Below are 22428 nucleotides of genomic sequence, written 5' to 3' on the forward strand. Positions count from 1 at the left end.
CATTTTTTAATAAGACATTCTTCATATTCTTTTTCATACATAGAAGATTTGCAAATATACCAGTCCCCACACTCTTCAAGATTTTCAAGTAGAGAATTAAACTTTTGGAAGTGGCACTCTAAGGGGTAAACATATTGGGAGGGCGATTGCAAGTATGAAAGTGGAGGAACCTTATTTCAGATACTAGTCTCTGCATGTGCACAATATGCACCATAAGGCACTCATCTGTTTAAGCAGATCTTCTGTATAATGGGGAGACATTATGGCTAATATATTAAACATTGAATTTAGTCTGGTCTGTGATGTGCAATTTTGTTGACTAATGCACAGTGTTTTCCATTGTAGCTTATCAGTACTGTACATACTGCGAGAAACCTGAAGGTACTCTCACATCTACTCCCCAGGGATCTTCTGTTTGTGTTGGCAAGGGAAGGGCCATCGCTTTTGGATCCTGACCCTGGGGGTGGACAAGCGAGGGAGGATCACCTGCGTGTAGGGTTCTTGGGGTTTGGGGAGGGTGCCTGAAAGTGAGACATGGTATCCCCCTTCACTACCACTGACCTACCCTACCCTCCCCAGTCTTCATGGGATATTGTCAATCTTATCCCATTTTTCTGTGGTTTCCCACCAAATACTGCAAAGAGTAGTGCACACCTCCCATTGCAAACACCACTCTAGTGCTGGGACCAAGGCGGCATCCAGTAATGAAGATCAGGCATGTCACACTAACAGACATACAAGGTTAGGCAATTGAGTCTAACCCACTTCACCTGCAGCCTGTTGATGATGGTAAAGAGTATAAAAGGTGGAGCCCAAAATACACATGGAGAGCAAGAAGGGAGAGTGAGAAGGGAGAGCGAGAGGAGAGAGTCCGCAATGTTGGGACAAGACCAGGAAGTCGAGACTCCGGCAACTAATCCCAAGAGATCTGCAAGAGGGACTTTGCAGGACCGGGAACTCTGATATTGGAAGGCAGGCAGCAGGCACCGCCGTACAGCATAGGGACGTGAAAAGGTGCCCCATTGTACTCTTATTTTAAAGTGTTACATTAGTGTATTTTTGCATCATTCCTTGATTTCGAATCTAGGTGCCCCATTGTACTCTTATTTTTAAGTGTTACAATAGTGTATTTTTGCATTATTCCTTGATTTCGAATATAGGTGCCCCATTGTACTCTTATTTTAAAGTGTTACATTAGTGTATTTTTGCATTATTCCTTGATTTCGTACCGAGGTGCCCCATTGTACTCTTATTTTAAAGTGTTAAATTAGTGTATTTTTGCATTATTCCTTGATTTCAAATATAGGTGCCCCATTGTACTCTTTTTTCAAAGTGTTACTTTAGTGCATTTTTGCTACACTCTGTGACTTCGAATCTAAGAGCTCCCCACTGCTCACTACCTATGGTCAATTGCGAGGGGCATCCCCACTGCAAACTATCCTCCAGATAAGTACCCCTCATATTATACGTCTGGCACTATACCTCTCCTGTTATCCGAACCACCAGGCCACGTCATGCGGCTGTGACACCCTGCCTGCATCCACCTTATCTACCTAGTCATTGTAGGGTATTGAACCTCTACCATCGGCATTCCCTCCACCAGCATTGCCAAGACACAACACACCCTCGTCCACAACGACATTTCCACACATCTCCTTACTATGCATCACTGCACAGACCACTCAATTAATCCGTACCTCAACGATCCAGCTCTGTGGCTCAAGCACTTTGCCACAAAATCTACACCTAACCAACCGTTCACACTACTATCCAGAAACACCAGACTCAGATCTAGATTGCCCCGTGCACCTTGCACGCAGCGCAGCTACACCACCCATATACAACATGATTCACCAATGAGACCCAACCTCCCCTCCTCCCAGCCCCCTCCCCCCACCCCATCACAGCGCTCAAGGGAGCTCTTATCAATGCCAGATCCCTCAAGGCACACGCTCTCGACATTGCTGACCTCATCACCGTCCAAACCTCGACTTCCTAGCCATCACTGAAACCTGGTTACATGCTGCCTCTGGCCCTCTTCTCACCTTAGCCATAACTAACGGTTACTCCATCATTAGAAATGACCGCCATTCCAACTTGTCCAAAGACGGAGGAGTCGCATTTATACACAAAGATAATATCACTATTAGAACTACTACCAACTCCCAATTCAGTTCTGCAGAATCCCTATCCGTGAAACTATCCCTCTCACCGACCAATACAGCAACATTACACCTCATCTAAAGACCCCCAGGTCCTCTTGGCTCATTCACAGATGATATTACATCTATTCTGTCTGCCAATACCAAGCTCAACTCGCAAGTGTTGTTACTAGGTGACCTCAATCTGGGCCTCTTCGACCCCAAGGACCACATGGCCTCCGAGGTTACCACTACCCTTGGTAACTTAGACTTCCAACAACGCATTTTCGCACCTACCCACAATAAGGGCAGAATGCTCGACTGGTTATTGGACCTCAACTGCAACACCAGGATCACCTCTAACTTCGCCTGCGCCTGGTCCGACCATCACATCATTACTTTCCACTTACCAGCCACCAACCCCCAACCCAAACCTACCATAGCCCCTGCTATACCCACCAGGAACAGAAAAGACATTACCAGGGACAAATTGATCCCTCTCATTCTCCCCATACTCACCAAATGTGCCTCGCAGCACAAGGACCCTACCGTCCTACTAGACACCTTCAATCTTACCCTACTCAAAGCTATTGAGACTATAGCCCCACTAAAATTACGCAAGGCCAAACAACGATCCCATCTGAACTCATGGTTCACCCCACAGCTTAGAGTTCTGCGCAAAGAAAAGCAGAAGGCCGAAGCTCTTTGGAAAAGCAATCCTAGCATGGCTAACAAAGACTCCCTTCTCATCACTTCACTTAACTACAAGGAAGCGATCCTCCAAGCCAAAAAAGAGACATACAACCAACGTATATCTCAAGCTGAATCCAACACAAAAGAGTTATTTATAATTCTCAAAGAATTAGAATCTCCCTCGCCGGCCCCTGACTCCTGCATCAAAGACAGCACTTGGTGCAATAACATCCAAAATGCACTTCTTAACAAAATCACTACCTTGCAATCCAAAATTAACGCCAAACAAAATACCCTTATCACCTCGCTCCTAACTAAAACCATGCCACCTAAAACGACCATCCCACTCTCCCACAAGCCATTCAGTTTTACGTCTCTTACCGTCTCTGAGGTCGAAAAAATCATCAGTACCCTAAAACCCTCAAACTGCCAAGGTGACTCTTGCCCGGCAACGATCATTAAGGAATCGGCACATGACCTGGCTCAGTTCATAACCACTTTCATCAATGCCTCAATTCAATCAGGAGTGCTCCCTAACAATTGGAAGGACGCTTGGGTTATCCCCCTTCTAAAAAAAACGACTCTCGATCCGGAGTCTCCAACTAACTACAGGCCCATTACTACGGTCCCATTTCTTCTTAAAATACTAGACAGAGCAGCCTATCTACAGATACAGAACTACCTGGAAACAAATAATCTTCTAGGCACAAGACAATCTGGTTTCAGACCCAAACATGGGACCGAAACAGCCCTCTTGGACCTCAAAACCCAAATTGAGGACCTAAAAGATAATGGTAAACTGGCACTACTACTCCTATTGGACTTATCTGCTGCCCTTATCTGCTGCCTTCGATCTGGTCAACCACCAAATCCTCTGTCAACATCTGAAATCTGCAGCTCATTTTTCTGACAACGCTACCAACTGGATAAGGTCGTTCCTAGACAATAGACACATGAGAGTATTCTCCCCTACCTCCTCAGCAGACCCAGTGCCAGTCCCCTGTGGGGTCCCGCAAGGGTCTTGTGTATCCCCCACCCTCTACAATGTGTTCACTAAACCCCTGTTTGATGTGCTTGACTATCTGGGTGTCACCTACACCAATTACGCCGATGACACCCAGATACTCATTCCCATCACAGGCGACTATTCTGTAGACTCTATATCATTAAACAACATTTACCATGTCATCCAAGCCTGGATGGCACAACATGAGCTCTGTCTCAATGATGATAAGACAGAGCTCCTCATCTTAGGTACTCAACAAAGACTCAACAAGTTGAACCCTTTGTTCAGTTCCTTCAACATCGATGGCAACCCCATCAAAGTTTCCAAAGATACAAAAACTTTGGGAATCTACTTAGATTCTACACTCTCACTTCACAGACAAACCAATGCAGTCGCGACCGCATCAGCTTACACATGTAAACTGATGTCACGACTCGCTCCCTTCGCTCCCGTTCCCGCCACTTGGGGGCATGTTTTGGGGCTTATTCCTTGCTGGACATTTCCTCCGAACCTAATGCCACAGTGCTGTAATGAATTGGGAGCGCTAAATCCCTATTTTCCAAACTACTTCCCTTCCGGATCCATTCCAGGTTTTTGGCAGCCAGCATGCTTCTTTAACCAAATGACTGTGCTTCCCAGAATGCCTGGCCCACTGCTCCACCTCCACCCTTGCAGGACAAGGTTGGGTGGAGGATAGGCAACACCTGTGGCTGCAGGTGCAGCAGTCAGCACACCTGAGGCGTGTGCTCGTTAAACAGCTTTAAAAGCCTCAGTCTCACTTCAGTCCAGCGCTGGTCATCGTTTGCAGTGTTCCTGTTTTTGACTAGTCCCTGGTTCCTGGTTCTTTGCCTTTGTACCTACTTCCTTGTTCCTGTTTTCTTGTTTCCTCCGCCCTGAATTTCGGATTCATGCGCTAATTGATTTCTGCTCCCTTGATTTCCCTTTTTGTCTTCCTCTGTTTGCAGGCAGCAATTCTCAGTGCTTTCCCCTTTTAGATGCAGCCCAGTTTGTCTGTGTTCTATATTTCTTTGACTCTGTCCTTTGCTGCTGTTACCCATTTGCCTTAGCCTTCCTCTTAGTTTAGTTCATGTCTTTTCCATGGAGGGGTAGGGAGAAGTTTGCATAGGTTATTTCGTTTTTCCCTGCTCCTGATCCTTACTTTCTAGAGGATCCATTCCATGTTTTCCACTGCACTTCTACATTTATTTTCCCTTTGATTATTAGGTGTGGTGTGCGGTAGTAGCTAGCTCCTGTGTGAATGCTTATGTTTTCCTCACTATTTTGTAAACACTATTCCCACTTAGGTATTTAGTTTTCCTTCCATTGCTGTTCTAGCCTTTCGGGGTCCCAGTTTCTTCAACAGGATTCGTGGGCTAGCTGACATTCAAGAGGTTTATCTCGTCCTCGTGAGTACAGTTCTTAAGTTCCCTTATGTAATACCATCAAGAGTGTTAGTACACAGATCCTGTCATTGCTTGCCCTCCATGTGGGTTTAGCGCTGTCAGTACCTGTAACAGCAATTGGGGGTAAGGCGCTTGCCGACTTTCCTCGCGGTCAGGTGCTTACCCCACATCCCTTTTAATATATTGGTTTTGATGTCACACTCTATTTGCACTCCTGGGTTCTAGCATACCTGAGTCATAGTTCCTGGGTGCACATTTCCCTTGCCATATTCGCTGCCTTTGTACTCGCCTGACTAATCCTGACAGTCTGACCAGCCTAAAATTCCCATTGAATATGGCAAGTTTAAGAAAGAAAGGCAGCAAGGCCTCTAACAAGCTTGTACAGAAAGCTTCCCCTACATTTACCTGTGACAATCAAATCACTAGTCTTGGCTTAAATGAACTCCTTCTCACGAATGGGCATTTACGAGCAAAGTATTTTTCCCATAGGATGGCACATCCTACATTGCCTGATCCTAGTTCGATCTTTTGTTCTGATCCCGATTCTATGTCAGCGCAAGCCTTAGCCGCAGAAAACAACACACTGTTAGACTTATTATACAAGAGTACCTCTGTTGTTGAACCCCATGATTCCAGTTGTGCTTCACCTCAGATAGAACAGTTTCATGGTACAAACATAACGAATGGAGGGGTTCCTTGCATAACTTCAGTTTTCTACCCTCAGTCCAAATACTTCTTTGCACAAGTACATACGGTAGTCCCTAATGTCAAGAGGTCTAAGGTCAATAGATTGCTTAAGGGTAACACAGACCAAGTTAGTATGAGAAAGTATAAATCTCAGAACCTGAAAGCAGTTGAGGATAATGCACAATCGGTGCACATCCAGATTGCTAGTGCAGGATCCAGCCCTGATGCCACTATGCCTCCCCCTGTGCCTACTGATAGTGATGTACAGTTAATGCTGGGCATGCTAAGAGCTAAGCTTGAGGAGTTAACACAAGAATTCATTTCTTTACAAGAGGAGAATAAGATCTTGCACGCATTCCTGAATACACCTCAGACTTTATCCATTGATGTTGATGAAGTGAACACAGTTCAGCCCCTGAGTGCAGAGACTTTGGTAAACCATGTTAATTGCCAATATGTTAGATCTATTGGAAGTGAAAGTCTTTCTTCTAGCACAGCGCTCAATCTGGGCACAGTTTCTAACAATTGTTCTGCTGATTGTCAGGGATTGCAGTTAGCTGAAGATTTACAAGCCACTCCTTTACCTAAAGTTTCCTGTGTAGCAGTCTGTCATAATTCTGAGCTAGCACACATACAAGCTTCTGATCTCCAAACACAATACACAAAGGTGGCATACACAGATTCAGTCACTACAGTAGGCTTAGTTCCTGCTCTTGATACAGCTGCTGAGACTGAAGTAGATGTTAAAGCTGATGTGGAAGACGATCTTACCTCTGGGTTCACTCTTCCTTCTGCCAATTCTGATCAATACGAACAGTCAGAGACAGTACAGATTTCATGTTCTGATGAACTCATTCCACAGTATACAGAACCAAAAGACCAGCAGGCGATTCCTGAACTGTTGATTGTTAATCTGCCTCTTTCAGAAGCTAAGACAGAGGAATGGACAATTGACGAAATCCTGATTAACAGAGACTTTACTATGGTGATTCCACTGGTTGATTTTGACTTCCACAAAGAAAGAGACTCTGTGTCACCCACTAAAGAAAAGGACTGCAAGGGTACGGTTCAGTCCTTGGTTACTGGAGCCAAGGAGTCTAATGCCCTAAAGGTGCCCTCCATTCCTGAGCCACTAATGTGTCTATCAACTTCTGAGACTTCTGTGTGTCCTCCTACAACCATTGACTCTTCTATGATCCAATCCACAGCCCTGCAGTCATCTTTGGTACACGTGTCTTCAATCAATGAACCGCTGCCATGTCTGCCATTTAATCAAGAGCCTCCACCATGCACGGGGTTAGTCCCAAAGACCCTGACATGTTTGGATTCAGCTACCGAGATGGCTCCAACTCGCATGCCTTCAGCTTCAAAGTTTCCTCTGGCCTGCCTGTCTTCAGCTACAGTGACTCATCCAGAAGATCATCCTTCAGCCAGAGAGCCTCCGGTAGTCCATCATATGTGCATGTCTTCAGTTCCAGAGTTTATTGCTTGTTTGCCTTTAGTTCATGATACACCGGTATCCTGCTTAGCTTCGCTTCCAACATCAGAGGTATACCTGTCTACACCATCAGATCCTGCTATATTTTCTACTGCTCCAGACAGTCCTCCTGAATCCCAAACATCTACTGTCGATGAACGTTTAGATTGCCTTTCTTTTGCTTCAGGAGGAGCACCAGAATGCCTGCCTTTTCCACAAGACGATTCTCCCAACTGCTTCACTTTAGCATCAGAGCCTCCTAAAAATGCAGCATCAGAGTTTGAGACTTTTGCCAGCTCCCGCTTCAGAGTCATCAAGCTGGACCAAGTGGTGAGTCAGAACCACTCACCTGGGTGTGCACAGGGGGTGGTGCAGACCGGCGTATTACCTACAGAACTTGTGCAACAGAATTCCGCCAAGAAGCACCAGTTGGGTGCTAGTAGCCAAAGGAAGGGAATGACTGCTGCAGTTCAAGATGTGTCTGTTATTGCTCCTTCTGCGAGTGTGCCTGAAATACCAAGTACTGTGTCTATCACTCCTATCAGTATGCCAAACGTCCCTGCTGTTGTATCCAACGTGCAACAAAGTGGCTACACGACTGTCACCAGGAGTACCAGCCTCGTACAACCCATGGGACTTCCAGGCATCCAAGGCGTAGAATATGTGCAGTCAAACCTTAATCATTTTCAACCACAAGCCTTTTCCCAGATGGATGACAGAAAAAGATCTGAACCTCTACCTCAGCCGCCACCTTCTCTAATGGCTGAACATGAACATTTCCTGAAGCCAGCAACTTCCTCACCTCCCGCATGTCCGCTCTCGGCAGAAAGGCTAACAGAACTTCTACCATCGTCTAAGGCAAGTTGCACCAGCCTGCCTCCCTCCTCAAAGACTTACAAGGGTCCACTCCCAGTGACTGAGCTTCCTGGACCTTCCAACTCTGCTCCAGGTCCTGCAAGTTCTTCATGCCTTTTTTCGAACCATGAGTCTCTTCCTCACCAGAAGTCACTGTTTCCATCAGTATCACCTCCAAAGACAACACACTCCTATCATGGAAGCCCATCTGCCTTTGCCCACAAGCCACCATTTCCATCAGTGCCACCTCCAAAGAAAAAGCACTCCCATCATGGAAAGAAGAAGTCTCGTACGGGTGGCGGGCACCCGAAGAGGGCCGTAGGAGGGGGTATACTGTCACGACTCGCTCCCTTCGCTCCCGTTCCCGCCACTTGGGGGCATGTTTTGGGGCTTATTCCTTGCTGGACATTTCCTCCGAACCTAATGCCACAGTGCTGTAATGAATTGGGAGCGCTAAATCCCTATTTTCCAAACTACTTCCCTTCCGGATCCATTCCAGGTTTTTGGCAGCCAGCATGCTTCTTTAACCAAATGACTGTGCTTCCCAGAATGCCTGGCCCACTGCTCCACCTCCACCCTTGCAGGACAAGGTTGGGTGGAGGATAGGCAACACCTGTGGCTGCAGGTGCAGCAGTCAGCACACCTGAGGCGTGTGCTCGTTAAACAGCTTTAAAAGCCTCAGTCTCACTTCAGTCCAGCGCTGGTCATCGTTTGCAGTGTTCCTGTTTTTGACTAGTCCCTGGTTCCTGGTTCTTTGCCTTTGTACCTACTTCCTTGTTCCTGTTTTCTTGTTTCCTCCGCCCTGAATTTCGGATTCATGCGCTAATTGATTTCTGCTCCCTTGATTTCCCTTTTTGTCTTCCTCTGTTTGCAGGCAGCAATTCTCAGTGCTTTCCCCTTTTAGATGCAGCCCAGTTTGTCTGTGTTCTATATTTCTTTGACTCTGTCCTTTGCTGCTGTTACCCATTTGCCTTAGCCTTCCTCTTAGTTTAGTTCATGTCTTTTCCATGGAGGGGTAGGGAGAAGTTTGCATAGGTTATTTCGTTTTTCCCTGCTCCTGATCCTTACTTTCTAGAGGATCCATTCCATGTTTTCCACTGCACTTCTACATTTATTTTCCCTTTGATTATTAGGTGTGGTGTGCGGTAGTAGCTAGCTCCTGTGTGAATGCTTATGTTTTCCTCACTATTTTGTAAACACTATTCCCACTTAGGTATTTAGTTTTCCTTCCATTGCTGTTCTAGCCTTTCGGGGTCCCAGTTTCTTCAACAGGATTCGTGGGCTAGCTGACATTCAAGAGGTTTATCTCGTCCTCGTGAGTACAGTTCTTAAGTTCCCTTATATAATACCATCAAGAGTGTTAGTACACAGATCCTGTCATTGCTTGCCCTCCACGTGGGTTTAGCGCTGTCAGTACCTGTAACAGCAATTGGGGGTAAGGCGCTTGCCGACTTTCCTCGCGGTCAGGTGCTTACCCCACATCCCTTTTAATATATTGGTTTTGATGTCACACTCTATTTGCACTCCTGGGTTCTAGCATACCTGAGTCATAGTTCCTGGGTGCACATTTCCCTTGCCATATTCGCTGCCTTTGTACTCGCCTGACTAATCCTGACAACTGATCACCGATTGTCGTCCTTTCCTCTCTACGCAGAACTGCATCACCCTCGCTAGGACTCTGGTTATGTCCAAACTGGACTACTGCAACGTACTGTACCAAGGCACCACCCAGTGCAACCTCAATAAACTCCAGATCGCCATCAGAGCAGCCCTTAACATACCTAGATCAGCACACATCTCCGAAACTGGGAAGAACTTACACTGGCTTTCAGTCTCCCAAAGGATTTCACTCACATCACTTGCCCTTACTTACAAATGCATTCACAACCAAGCACCTATCTACTTAGCCTCGCGGTTTACTCAATATATCCCGCCACGGTCACTCAGGTCTGCCCATAACCAAAGCCTCACAATCCCTAGATTCAAGCTACAAACAGCTGGAGGGGCTAGTTTCCCAATCTTGGCAGCCAAACTGTGGAACACTGTACCCATCACTATTAGAAATCTTTCATCTCTTAACCTATTTAAACTCAAGGTAAAACACTGGCGAGCCATTTCAGATGTCCAGCTGTCTTCTGAATAGCTGTCCTCCCAGATTTGGTTATGTATGCCAAACTAACCCGCACTGTTCCTGTATGCCTTTGCTTTGTACTGTGCTCTTGTATCGTTCCTGTATGCCTAGGTCTTGCTCATGTAATGTTGTAACTATTGCTTGAAGATATGCGCCCGGTTGCCTCCGGGCCTGGTTTGCGCTATACAAATAAACAAAATACAAATACAAAATACAAAAGCCGTCCGCACCCAAAGCCGGGTGCAGCTGGAGCTGCGGAAACCGCCGAGACCAGAGGGGCCGTGTGTTGAGCAGAGCAGAGAAGCCGGTGTGTGTGTGGAAAAGTGCCCAGCGAACTGGCGGTCTGTTTTCCCGTTTGGGGAGAAAACCACTGGGAACAGTGGATGCCGCCGGGAGGAGCTGCGAAGAACAGGTGTCAGAGGACACTGAGGAGACCGGAGCTCTCTGAAGGGACCATACATACGTAACGGTTCACGAGCACAAGTAAATGCTACATATATTGAATACCGAACTGAAAGAAAGTTACTATTTGAGTAAACTATAATGTGCTGAATGGTGAATGAAAACTCTAAGTCAAATAGACATATTAAACGGCACATTACCAGTAAAACACAGTGTGAACAGAACTAAAGGCATGTGAAGGATTGTCACAAGTATATATATATTTTTTTTTTATTTTATTTTGATTGAACTGTTTATCACAGTTTTTACAAAATGTTTCTTCATTTTATCCTAAACAAATGTTTCTTCATTTGATCCTTTGTTTCCATTGCTGCGGTTTGCTTTTCAGGTTGTTGTCAGGTTGGTTCTTCTCTCGTCAAGTTTATGTTCTGAAAGAACTGTCCGACCGCAGTTACTGTTTTGGTGTTTTCAACCGACATCAGAATGTTCCACCAGTAATCTTCTTCCATACACCATCTGTTTTTGAATAAGTGTCCCATATGGGTCATTCTTTTTGAGGCCAGTTCAGGACATGACAGCAAAAGATGCCTCAGGGTTTCCACTGTATCTGTTTTGTTACAGAATCTGCAAAGGTTGTTGGAGGCAGAGCCTCTGATGAATAGAATTTCTTTGGTGTGTAGAAGGTTCAGCCTGGCCCTTAGGTATGTGTTTCTAATTTGCTTGCTAGGACCTTTTAGCAAGTAGCTCATAGGCTCGTTTTGTTTTTGATGGTTGACCGGTAGATCCAAGGCCGATTTGTATTTCGCGGCGTTGTCTAGTGTTTTGATCCAGTCCATTTCCTTGAATTTTTTGGCAGTTTTATTTGGATTACATTCCAATTCTTCCCATGAGCTTCCTATTTCGGCAAGTGTTTCCGTGTTTCTTTGCTCCCAAGTGGAAAGGATGGTGTTTGAGCCTTTGTTTAGCTCTTTGTTTAATAGCTTAAAGATCTTCTCAGAGGATAATCTGATTTTCCGATGTAGCATCAGAGTGTTTAAATTGACTCTTCCCTTTAGAGAAAGGACATTGATTTCTCTGCGAATCTACGCCATTGGCGTTGATTGTGGGAGCATCAGAAGTTTCCTCCAGAATAGGCCTTCCAGTTTTATCCAGATTTTCTCGGGTATCATAGGCATCGCCTCTGCCCCATAGGAAATAGCAGGTACTGCTTTTGCTGTGTAGAAATTAAGAACTGGTTTCACAGAGAATTTTCCAAATTTTTTGTCCATGAGTCGTGCTTGTGTCATCATGATTTTTGTTTTTGCGATCATGGATTCCTGCATGGGGATTTCAAAACGGTTTGAATTGATCGTGACTCCCAGGTATCTAAATGATTTTATTTTTTCCAGTCTCTCTCCTGCCAGAGACCATTTCGATTTTTCTTTTCGTGTTGTTGTTTTTTCCAATGTCATTATTTTTGTTTTTGTTGAGTTTAGAATCAGGTCATTGGCTTGGAGGTATTCTGAGAGTAAGTTGAGTTTGTGTTGTAAACCTATGGCAGTTTGGTCCAGTAATAGAATGTCGTCAGCATAGAATAGTCTGCCAACGTTCTCGTCTCCAATGTTCGGTAGAAATGTTCTGGCTGTGGGGTCCCAGTTTTGGTAATCACCAGTAAATGCATTATACAGTGCGGGGGCCAGTGGGCACCCTTGCTTTACGCCTCTATGGGTGTAAATCTCCTCTGAGAGTTGGCCTATTCCATTGAGTCTGACCCTCATGGAGGTTCCTGAATACAGCTCGATGATTGGGTTCAGGATTGATGGAGGACAGTTCCAGGTCTTCAGTTTCCTCCAGAGTCGGTCTCTGTTGACTGTGTCAAAAGCGTGAGAGAGATCTATGAAAGCCAGATCGATCTTTGGACGTCCCTCAAGAACTTTAGCTTTGAGTATACTTAATCGCATTATGTTGGCCATTGTACCAATGTTTTTTACAAAGCCTGTTTGGAAATCGTCATGAGCTTCAGAGGTGACTGCCCATGTCTTGAATTTGTCCAGAAGGAAGGCGATTGGTCGATAGTTTGATGGATTCCCTTTGTCGCCTTTCTTGAAAATTGGGACCACGTTTGCTGTTTTCCAAGATTTCGGGATAGAGCGGGTGTCGGCGCATTGTCGGAATATTCGGGCTATAAGGGCTCCCCATGATTCTTTGTTGTTTTTGAGGTCGGCATTGGAGATTCCATCCGGTCCGGGTGCCCGGGAGTTGTTCAGTTTCCGGATTTTCCCACAGATTTCCGTTAAGTCACATTCTATGTCCCATCGGTCTTTTTGGGCCCGTGGAATTTCGTAAGTAATGCTCTTAGGTGAGGCAAACATATTCGAGAAGAAAGAGATCCATTGCGCCTCTCCAATTGAATTGGCTAAGGCGTCCTTGGAATTGTTTCCTTTCGGGTCGATCAGGGCCCAGAAAGCTTTGGGTTGTTTCCCGCTTAGAGTCCTTAGCATGTTCTCCGTGTCCTCTTGGTATAGTATGGCACGATGGGATTTCAGCCAGTTTCTGTAAGACTTTTTTGCGAACAATGCTGCCTCAGCTGTTAGGTTTGAGGGGCGAGATTTTGCTTTACGTAGAGTTCTTCTCATTTCTCTTCTTTTTTCCACCAATTGCTCATTGCGCATGTGATTCGGATTCTTTGCAAATGCTTGTGGTTTCCTTTGTTGTTGGTAAGGGATCAGTAGGGGATAATAATCGGATGTTGATGACCCCGCTGGTACGCCAATCGTTCTTTCGTAATTCTTTGCGATTGCTCTTATTGCCTCGCTGGTGAGTCTTAGTCTTGTCCCTGCACCATTGATGGCAATTGACAGAGTCATTTTCTTTTTTTTCTCCTCCGATTTTGGATCTGGGGCTGACCATGTGGCCGTCAGAAGGTTGTGGTCACTTTTTTCAGTTCTTGTCACTTCGAATGCAGTTATCTTTGAGAGCAAATTTCTGGATACGTATATATGTGGTCCAAAAAAGCTTTGAGGGTTCCTTGTTCCCAGGTGGGGATGGGGTTAGATGTGGGAGAAGTCAAGTAGTGAAGATTATGAAGATCAAAATCATCCATGAATGTTTCCCAACACTTGCCTCTCTGATCCGATTCTCGGGTTGTCGAAGGATCTTGAGTTACCGATCTAGGGTTTGGGTCGCCCTTTTTTGTGTTCTGGCCAATGTTAGCTAGGGTCAGGTTTAAGTCCCCGCATATTATGATGTGGTCGATGTCCATCGTGTTTAGACTGGATTCTATCGTTTGACCAATATTTGCCAGAAGAACTGCTTCTTTCAAAGCTTTTGGATTCCAATATATGTTTATCACTAAGTATGATATTGGCTTGTCCGCGTTATCGCCTGCTGCGGTTTTCTGTCCGGAAACCAAGGAAGCCAGAATGAATGCGCTAATTAACAGTGTTTGTTTTAGTTGCAGTCCGCTACAGATTCTGACAGCTGTCAAGAGCCCTGAGCTAGGCCTGCCTGTTGTTCCTTGCGTTGCTGGTGAGAAATCAATTTCGAAGCCGTCAATTGTTGGCTTCTTGAGGAGCCACGTCTCCTGTAAGCAGAGAAGGTCAAATGTTCCCAATTTCACGTCTGATTTGGATGTCAGATGGGTGAAGCCTCTTGTGTTCCACGAACCCATTATTAGTCTTCTAGGGGTCTGTGGTGGACTTCTGGGATCTTTGTCTTCTCCAGTCACGGTTGTTCGTGGCTATCTTCTTGTTTCTGTTGAGGGTCTTTCTGGGGACCAGGCCCATCTAGTTTTTTCGTTGTCTCTACGGGAGTGTCGCAAGTAGTTATGTAGTTCACTTGTCCTCCTTCTGGGGGGGTCCTGATCAATTGTTGACTTCTGATTCGGCACGGGGTCCTTCGGGAAACGTTCTGGCTCCATGTTACTCAGTTTTTCTTTATGTCGAATCGTGGTGTTACTTGTGGGGCTTTTGTGCCATTGTTGAGTTTTAGTTGGTTTGTATGGTGAGTCCCGTCGGTCCTTGTGGTTGGAGGTTCTTCGCTCGTCCCTGGTAGGTTCCTTTCCATAGTGGTTACCGATTGGCCTCCTTTCCTCAGAATCCTGTGTTCTGGTTTTGGAATAAGTTTTACGAGGTCTATAGTGTGGAGTTCGGTAACGCAGAGGGGCGTCTGAATTGTCCTCAAGTAGTCTCCTTTTGTTCAGATCTTGAGCTCTGAATCCTGAGTGTTTTTTAAGGGGTGCGTAGAATGAAGCTCGAGATCTTGAAGAGGTGTCGATCTTGTCAGAGGGAGCATGTTCTTTGCTTAGTATCCGATCTCTCGCTTTTGATCCGGCTGGTGCTTTGCGAAAATTCTCCTTGTCGTTACTTATTTCTTCCAGGTAGTAGCCTAGGTCTCTAAGGGCTCTGGACTCGTCCTTGAGTTTACGTCTCATGCTTGATGAAGATATATGGATATATACACTGTCTATGCAGTGGGGACCCGAAAATTCAATGACGTCAAGGTGGTCTGATGTTACTGATCTTAAAGACGGAACTTGATGGAATAGGTCCATTATTACGGCTCTATTTAGGACCTGATTGGACTTTGATTTGTAACTGGGTTGCAAGAAGAAAGAACGAGTGTTAGTTGTTCTCTTGGATTTCGGTAGACAAGTGCGTTTCCAATCTCTATCCAAGTGCTTCGGTGGCGTCAAACAGTTCCGCTTTCTTTTTAGATGGTAATCTCTGGGTTCTCTTTTTTGTAGCATGTGCACTCTGGATTTCCATCTATTGGGAGTATGAATTGTTTTCTGATTGTTGGATTCATCCTGTTTTTTAGTGCTAGAAGGATGTCTTTGTTTTGACCAGGTCGAGGACTGTCGTTTTGCGTCTTCAGCTGTGTGTAGTGGTGTGGTTTTTGACTCCAAAAGTCTGATTTTTTTTGGAGGTGTACCATTGTCATGGTTCCGATCAAAGGAGACAGTTTTTCTTTTTGATTCATGGTTGTTATCAGTTTTTGGGTCTTTGGTCAGCCATTGAGAAGAGAGTTCCAGGGCGTTTCCCATTAAATCGCTTTCAGTGGGTGAGGGAGATCTATTGCTATTCAATCTAGCGTGGTTATTTTGAGTAGCCTTTGGAGTCGATAGTTTAGTTGAAATTTTGATGCACTTTCGTTTGGTTGAAAGTGAAGATTTTGTCGTGGCCTTAGGGTGTTCCGTTGCCAGTTTGGGTTGGGCAGTTGTCCCGGTCTTTGGTTTCGTTGCTGGTGCTGAGGGTATGGATGGACCATCAGCAGAGACTCTGAGCTCTTGTTCTTTCTCGTTGATTATGCACCCGTTTGGTGCCTTTGTCTTGCTGGTTGGTAGTATTGAGAAATTGAGAGTGGTTTGGTTTCCATGAGGTTGGCCTATGTGGGTTTTCTTTGTCAAATCCGATGTGGGACTTAGAAGAGAGAGTCTTGGGTTCTGGTTATCCGGCGCCGTGGTCGTTAGGAGGTTCTTGCCTGATACAGCTGAGCAGGGGTTGCTGTTCTTGTCGGCAGTTCCTGCTTTGAAATGGAATGTTGCCACTGGTGGGAAGTCGACCTGGGACTGAACAGATTTTGTTACCAGGTGTTGTTGGCCCCTTGTTTGTGTGCTGACTTCTTTAGTGGTCTTCCTATTTTCTATTTTTGAGGTGATAAATCCTTCTAAGAAAATTAGTTTTGCCTGTGCAGAGGCTACCAGCGTTACTTGATCCTTTACAGAGTCATTGAGTGATTCGTACAGTTTGATGAACGGAGCTAGGGCTATAGTGATAGCTGACATTATCGTTAGTAGATCCAGTTTTTTGATTGGTGTTTCTTTACCAGAGTTTCCCATGATTTCACTTGGTCTCCTGTTCTTTGGCGGTGTGCTTGGCGTGAGCTGATTCAGAGTTTGAGCTTCTTGCGGTCGTTTGCTTATTGGTGTTTTAGTCATTATCAAATGATCCTGATGTGGGATAGCCTGCGTTAATTTTGCGGGCAAGGGTTGCGTTGTGAGTCTCTCAGATTTTGAGTTTGTTGAATCCAGTTTCTTGGTTGTTGGGCCGGGGTTTTGTGATTTAGTCGATGTGGCTGTTGGCTCTGACGCTCCACCATGTAACAGATTTTCTTTAGGCGTGTTTGGCTTATTATGGCTGTGTGATGGAACAAAGCGCTGTGAAGGGTTTCCTGGTGTGTTGAATTCTGTGTTCCTTGCTGGCGGTTTCCCAAAGTGCCATCTTTTGTTGGTGGGTAGTTGAGGGCTTGAAGCGATAGGGTTGGGAGAGTTTGTGTTGAAGTTTAGTCTCGTCGGAATGACGGGGGAGTCGGTGTGATCATTTTCTTCTAAGGTCCCCTCCAGGAGTTCTGCGTCAGAGATCTCACATTTCCCTACGGATACTTCTTTCCCTTGTTTGCTAAAGAATTTATCCAGGGTGCCCACTGATAGAATCTGGGCCTCTTTGTTCCGATTTGTTGGGGCAGGATGCAAATTGTTTTTTGGTGGTCTGCATGTAAGAGGTTTAGGTTTATTTGTTTTGCCTGGCTTTGTTCTGTTTCCCTTCACAAGCGAGTGTTTGACCTTCGTTGAGGTTGAGTCTTTAGGTGACATTTTGTTAGTGTTGAGTGAAGGCTCCTTTTCAGAGATCCCCAGTAGTGTTGCCTTTGAGGTGGTTAAAGGGGGCGTTGTGACGTAGTTTATGGAGTTCTCACTTTCTGAGTCCTCAATTGTTGAGTATGAGCAGTCGCCTGACCAAACAGTATTCAAGTTTCCCATACTGGATGGGGGACTAGCTAAGTCCTCCCTGGCCAGCACCGGATGAATCTCAATGTCAATTTTTATTTTGTTTCCCCCCCCATCTGGGGGTGTCAATGTTGGTCGCTTTTATGGAGTCATTGGCCTCGTTGGAGGTATGTATGGTGGTGGAGCATATGAGATTCCCAAACAAGTCTCTAGAGGGCGCTGGGTCTGGCGCGGCACCCTCTCCTTCCGCTCCAGGGAGAAGTTCTCCGGGGCCCGCTCCAGCCGAGCAGAGCTGCGCCGGTGAGCACCCGCCCACTCCCACTTCGCTTGCGACTCCCGGTCCCGGAGGGCCGCGAGGGGGCAGAACGCCCTCGCGAGGAGGCTCCTCTCCCCCGTTCATGTTCACCTCAGGCGGCGGAGCGCGCGAGGAGCGTCTCGTTGGAGAGTCCAGAGCGCCTGCCCCAGCAACGTCCGAGGACGGTCGAGGCAGAGCTCCCAGACCCAGCGGTGAGTGTGGGTTTGACTTGTGAGACGGGCGATCCATGTTGCGTTCGTTTTCACAGGTCGCTGCCGCAGCTGGTCGAGCCGACGCTCCCAGACCAGCCGTTATAGTTGAATCAGCCTGCTGATACGGGGCTGCCTCTGCAGTCTCCGCACCCCGCTCGGTGTCCCCCGGCGGTCGAGCCGACGCACCCAGACCAGCCGTTATAGTTGAATCAGCCTGCTGATACGGGGCTGCCTCCGCAGTCTCCGCACCCCGCTCGGTGTCCCCCGGCGGTCGAGCCGACGCTCCCAGGCCCGCCGGGGGGTAAGTGGGGGCTAGAGGTATAGAGGTGGCGCCGTCCTGGGCTCTGTCTTGTTCCTCCGTTCCATGGGCTCGATTCGACGCTCCCAGAGCGGCCAGAGAGTGTGGAAGGGTCGGGGGAGGCTTAACTCTCTCAAGCTTAACATCCTTCTGCGGTGCCGCCGCTGATTGTCGGACAGACCTTCCCGGCCCTCCCGTAGGGAGCGGCTAGCGGGGTCGCGGGGAGGTTGGTTGCATCCAGCTTGGGACCCTCTGTTGGTCGAGCCGATGGTTCCGGACTGCCTTGACTTTGGGGGTTTAGCAGAAGTTTGTGCGTTTGTTGAGAGGGTATGAGTGGTCTTGCGGCCTGTAGTTTCTTGCTTCTCGAAGGGTTTTTGTGGGGGCTGCGATGCTCCAGCCCGCTGTCTTCACTACGGGTTCTTTGGCTCCTTAGCCAGTGCACTTCTTCATGTTGCCAGTGCCAGTGCTGTGAGGGCAGTCCCGGCGGTCCTGCGGTCCTGGCTCGGACTGCCACGGACTGCCTTGACTCTGCAGCCTTGACTCCGCGGCCCGCTCCGCGGATTGATGGGTGTTTTATGGACACACCTTCACTAGGAACATGTATATTGTAAATGACAAGCCAAGAACTGGTATACAAGAGTGTTATAAGGAATACAAGTGTGGAAAGTGAAAGCCCAAGGCAGAAAAGCCTATGTGAGGGGCCCAACAGTTTTGGGGAGACTTATGGTTGCGCGACCTGTGATGGGTGGACCGTGCAGTCTGACAACTGCGCCTAGACCAGAAAGTCTCCTACTGTGAAAGTTACAAACATCAAGAATCAAACCAAAGGAAATTATAGGGTTACTGGTTGCATGACCTGTGATGAGTAGACTGTGTGGTCTGATAACTGCGCCTAGACCTGGAATGCCTGAATGGTGAACAAGTTGTAAAGAACTGTGAAACAATTGGTGAAGCAAACCTGAAGGTGGGTCAAACGGACCCAGTGTTTTCTTTTGAGGTTTGAGAAGATGAAACCAACATGAGTGCTATGTTAAAGTCATGGGTAAGGGAACCCTGAGAGTCAAACAACCAGAGAACGCTGTCTTGGGGAAGGGAATCCCAGGACCTCCGTTTTGTGTGAACTGTGCTACATTTGAACTTGGGGAAGGGAATCTCAATACCTCCGTTTTGTGTGAATTGTGGTACATTCAGACTTGGAGAAGGTAACTTCAAAACTTGACAGAACACTATTGAAGTGAATTTCTATTGGAACTGCATTGAACTTGAGATAGGAAACCCAAGAAGAACTCAAGCGGAAAGTAGCTTAGCCTTTACTTTTGAACACATATTTTTGCTGAGAAGATTCTCACACCATATTTTGTTATAGTTGTGAGGGCAGACATAGGTTTTGACATAGGCAGACTTTTATTTTGGACTTGCAGACACAGACTTTTTTTAGTTTCTTTAGGTAGGTAAAATCCAACTATAGTATTGGGTAAGTTAGGCATTACACCATCCTGATCATTAATAAAGTTTTGTTTAGAACGGAAGCTGTTGTCTGAGTCATCTCTCTTGATAGCATGCCTGTCTCACATAACCTAATTCTGGGGGATTTCTTGGAATACAGACTATATGAAATGTGTGAGTAATACATGCATTGCCATCATTCCAATAATTCTTGATGCCTTCAGCTCTGTATAATCCTGTTGAACATTTTTATTTCATTTATCTTCAAAGTATGAGCAATATTTAATGTAAAATGTTTCTCCATGATCTAACCTAATATTGCTGTCTTGTAGGATACATTTACCATAATGGGATGCACTATTCCATTCAAACATTGCTTAAGGACTGAATGAATTAACGTGATGTGTGGAATTTGTGAACATTTATATGTTTGTGTTACTACTGAAAGTGTATTTATGTCAAGGAATGTACTTGTTTAAAAGTTATAATACATGCAATTTTCTTGTATCACAATAAACAGATAAATATTTTTTTAAAGTTCTTTCCTTTCTTTTTGTAAAATGGTGTTTGTCTTGTTGTATATGATTGTATTAATGAATTAAGAATACTACGTGTAAGGTTTGTATTAAACCAATGCACAATAAATAAATAAATAAATAAACATTTTTCTAAAAATCAGATTGTCTGCTCTATCTTTTGGTTTCTTCTTAGACTTAAAAATAGATTGCAGGATACATGTCCCACACTTTGCATAACTTCAATTTCTTGCTGTGGAAGTTATGTGCTTCAATATATTAAGACTGTGGTATTTAGACTTCCAAAAATTGAATGCCTTCCAAATGTTCACACATATAAATATAAGGAGTTGTAACTGAAGCTGTGCTTGCACGCCTCTACGATTACCCTGAGCTTTCCAGGCTAATCCATCAAAGCACATTACACTTACTTTAGGACTGAGGCCTCATGTGATGTCTTGCAGACCAGCACTTCAAATAGAGAATAATTGAGTCACTGAAAGCAAGCAGGGGATGGTGAATGTCCACAAAGAGGAACAGCTAACCCACGGACAACTAAGTGGTTCTTTTCACCTCTTTGTTTAGGTGATCACAAGGGTATATTCACTTTATGTACAGATGACATCATTATCTTACCATTGTGTTGGCCACCTCCTGTAGCCCTGTTTGTTTCATACTGCAATAACAAAGCGGAAGCTGGCGAAGAGAAAGCTGTGTGCAGCCAGAGGTTCTCTGCATGGTCCATCGCTAAGGGACCCCTTGTGACATCATCGAAAGCCTCTCTGATCCAGGCCAATGACCTCACAATGTGCTCATTGTGATATTTGCTGATAATACCTTGGGTTCCCAGGGGTGCTCATGATTAATATTACAACTTGCAATCTAAGGAACACAAATCTGAAAGAGGGAACATTTCATGGAGACTGGCAAGACAGAATCGAACTGGTCACCTTCAAAGTTGCTAAGACGAGGAAGACAGTGGATGTAAGAATACTGCCTCTGTTCCACAACTGAGGGTCCCCATAGACCTGGTAGATTCAAAAGTACTGGACCCGTAATGGAAATAGTCCCTCCGCTGAAAGGACAGACAGAAGAGCAAAAGAGGCAAGGAAGGATGGGGGGACTAGGGGAACCGTACACTCTCCAGGGTATGCTAAAATGTAAATGCGACAAATCATTTATAATATCCATTACCTCTGTGGTCTCCCAGGACTGAAATTTGCTGAGGAGACCACTACAGAGGTGCATATTGCGGCCACGCCTCAAACATATAGACCTGAGTCTGTGGAGGTGATTAGAAAATGGGGATGAAGGGGAGAGTGGAAGAGTAAAAGTAGGAGAATGCATCACTGAGGGTTAATTGGTTGAACATGAAGATGGGGAGGGTGCTTGTTTCTGCCTGGACATGTGCGATCTCGCATAAGTATCAAGCAAGAGGTCTTGGTGAAAAAGCTGAAAAGTAATGCACTCCAAGAAGTTTGGTGTTTTGGTGGATCTAAGTACTTCTTCAAGTACAAGTTCAGTGTCTATGGATGAGCGATGAGATATGCTCAATGTGTTCTCTGCCGTTTTGAAGCCATTAAGTTGTGGAATTGTCTATTTTCAAATGCAACAACCAGGTTGTCAAATCCTGAGGCCATTCTGGCGTGTGCTGGTCCATCAAAACTGAGGGCTGGCTATGTACGTAGAGAAAAAGGTGGAGGAAAACAGAAGTGGGAAAGAGACAACTGTGGAGGGGCAAGTCAAATCCTCAGCATGGCGATCCTTCTTGGCAATGGTCCAGTAATCATTTGGGTATTAGCTAGCCATTAGCCAGATGGAATAAAAGGTTGACCTGCTTAATGCACTATGCCTTATCCTGGGGAGGTGGGAGAAAGAATTAGGCAAGCTCAACAGTATGGCATTTGTATTAATATGACAAGTCCGAGTAGCCTACTACACTGACACTACTAGACTGACACGCTGAAACTACTAGACTGACACGCTCTCAACAATTTCAAATGGGAGAAGTGGACATGGTGAAATCTGTATTACATAACAGGGAGATCATGTACAGCATCACCTGTTGCTAATGTAATTTAGCAACATGTGATGCTGTCACTCTCTCTAAATATACACACACACATATACATACATATTTATATATATATTCATATAAGAGAGG

At 45.6% G+C, this 22428-nt stretch overlaps 1 protein-coding gene across 1 annotated transcript in view; it reads right to left on the reverse strand.

Annotated features, from left to right (window-relative positions):
* Positions 1 to 21005, reverse strand: part of LOC138566016 (uncharacterized) — a 320259-nt gene extending 299254 nt beyond the window's left edge. Inside the window, exon 1 of the mRNA XM_069643078.1 lies at positions 20901 to 21005. Coding sequence (XP_069499179.1) covers positions 20901 to 21002 — 102 coding nt within the window. The 5' untranslated portion in view covers positions 21003 to 21005. The remainder of the gene's footprint in view (positions 1 to 20900) is intronic.
* Between the last annotated feature and the right edge of the window lie 1423 nt (positions 21006 to 22428).

Source organism: Ambystoma mexicanum, chromosome 2p (genome assembly GCF_040938575.1).
Source record: "Ambystoma mexicanum isolate Mex_15411 chromosome 2p, UKY_AmexF1_1, whole genome shotgun sequence".
Lineage (NCBI taxonomy): Eukaryota > Metazoa > Chordata > Amphibia > Caudata > Ambystomatidae > Ambystoma > Ambystoma mexicanum.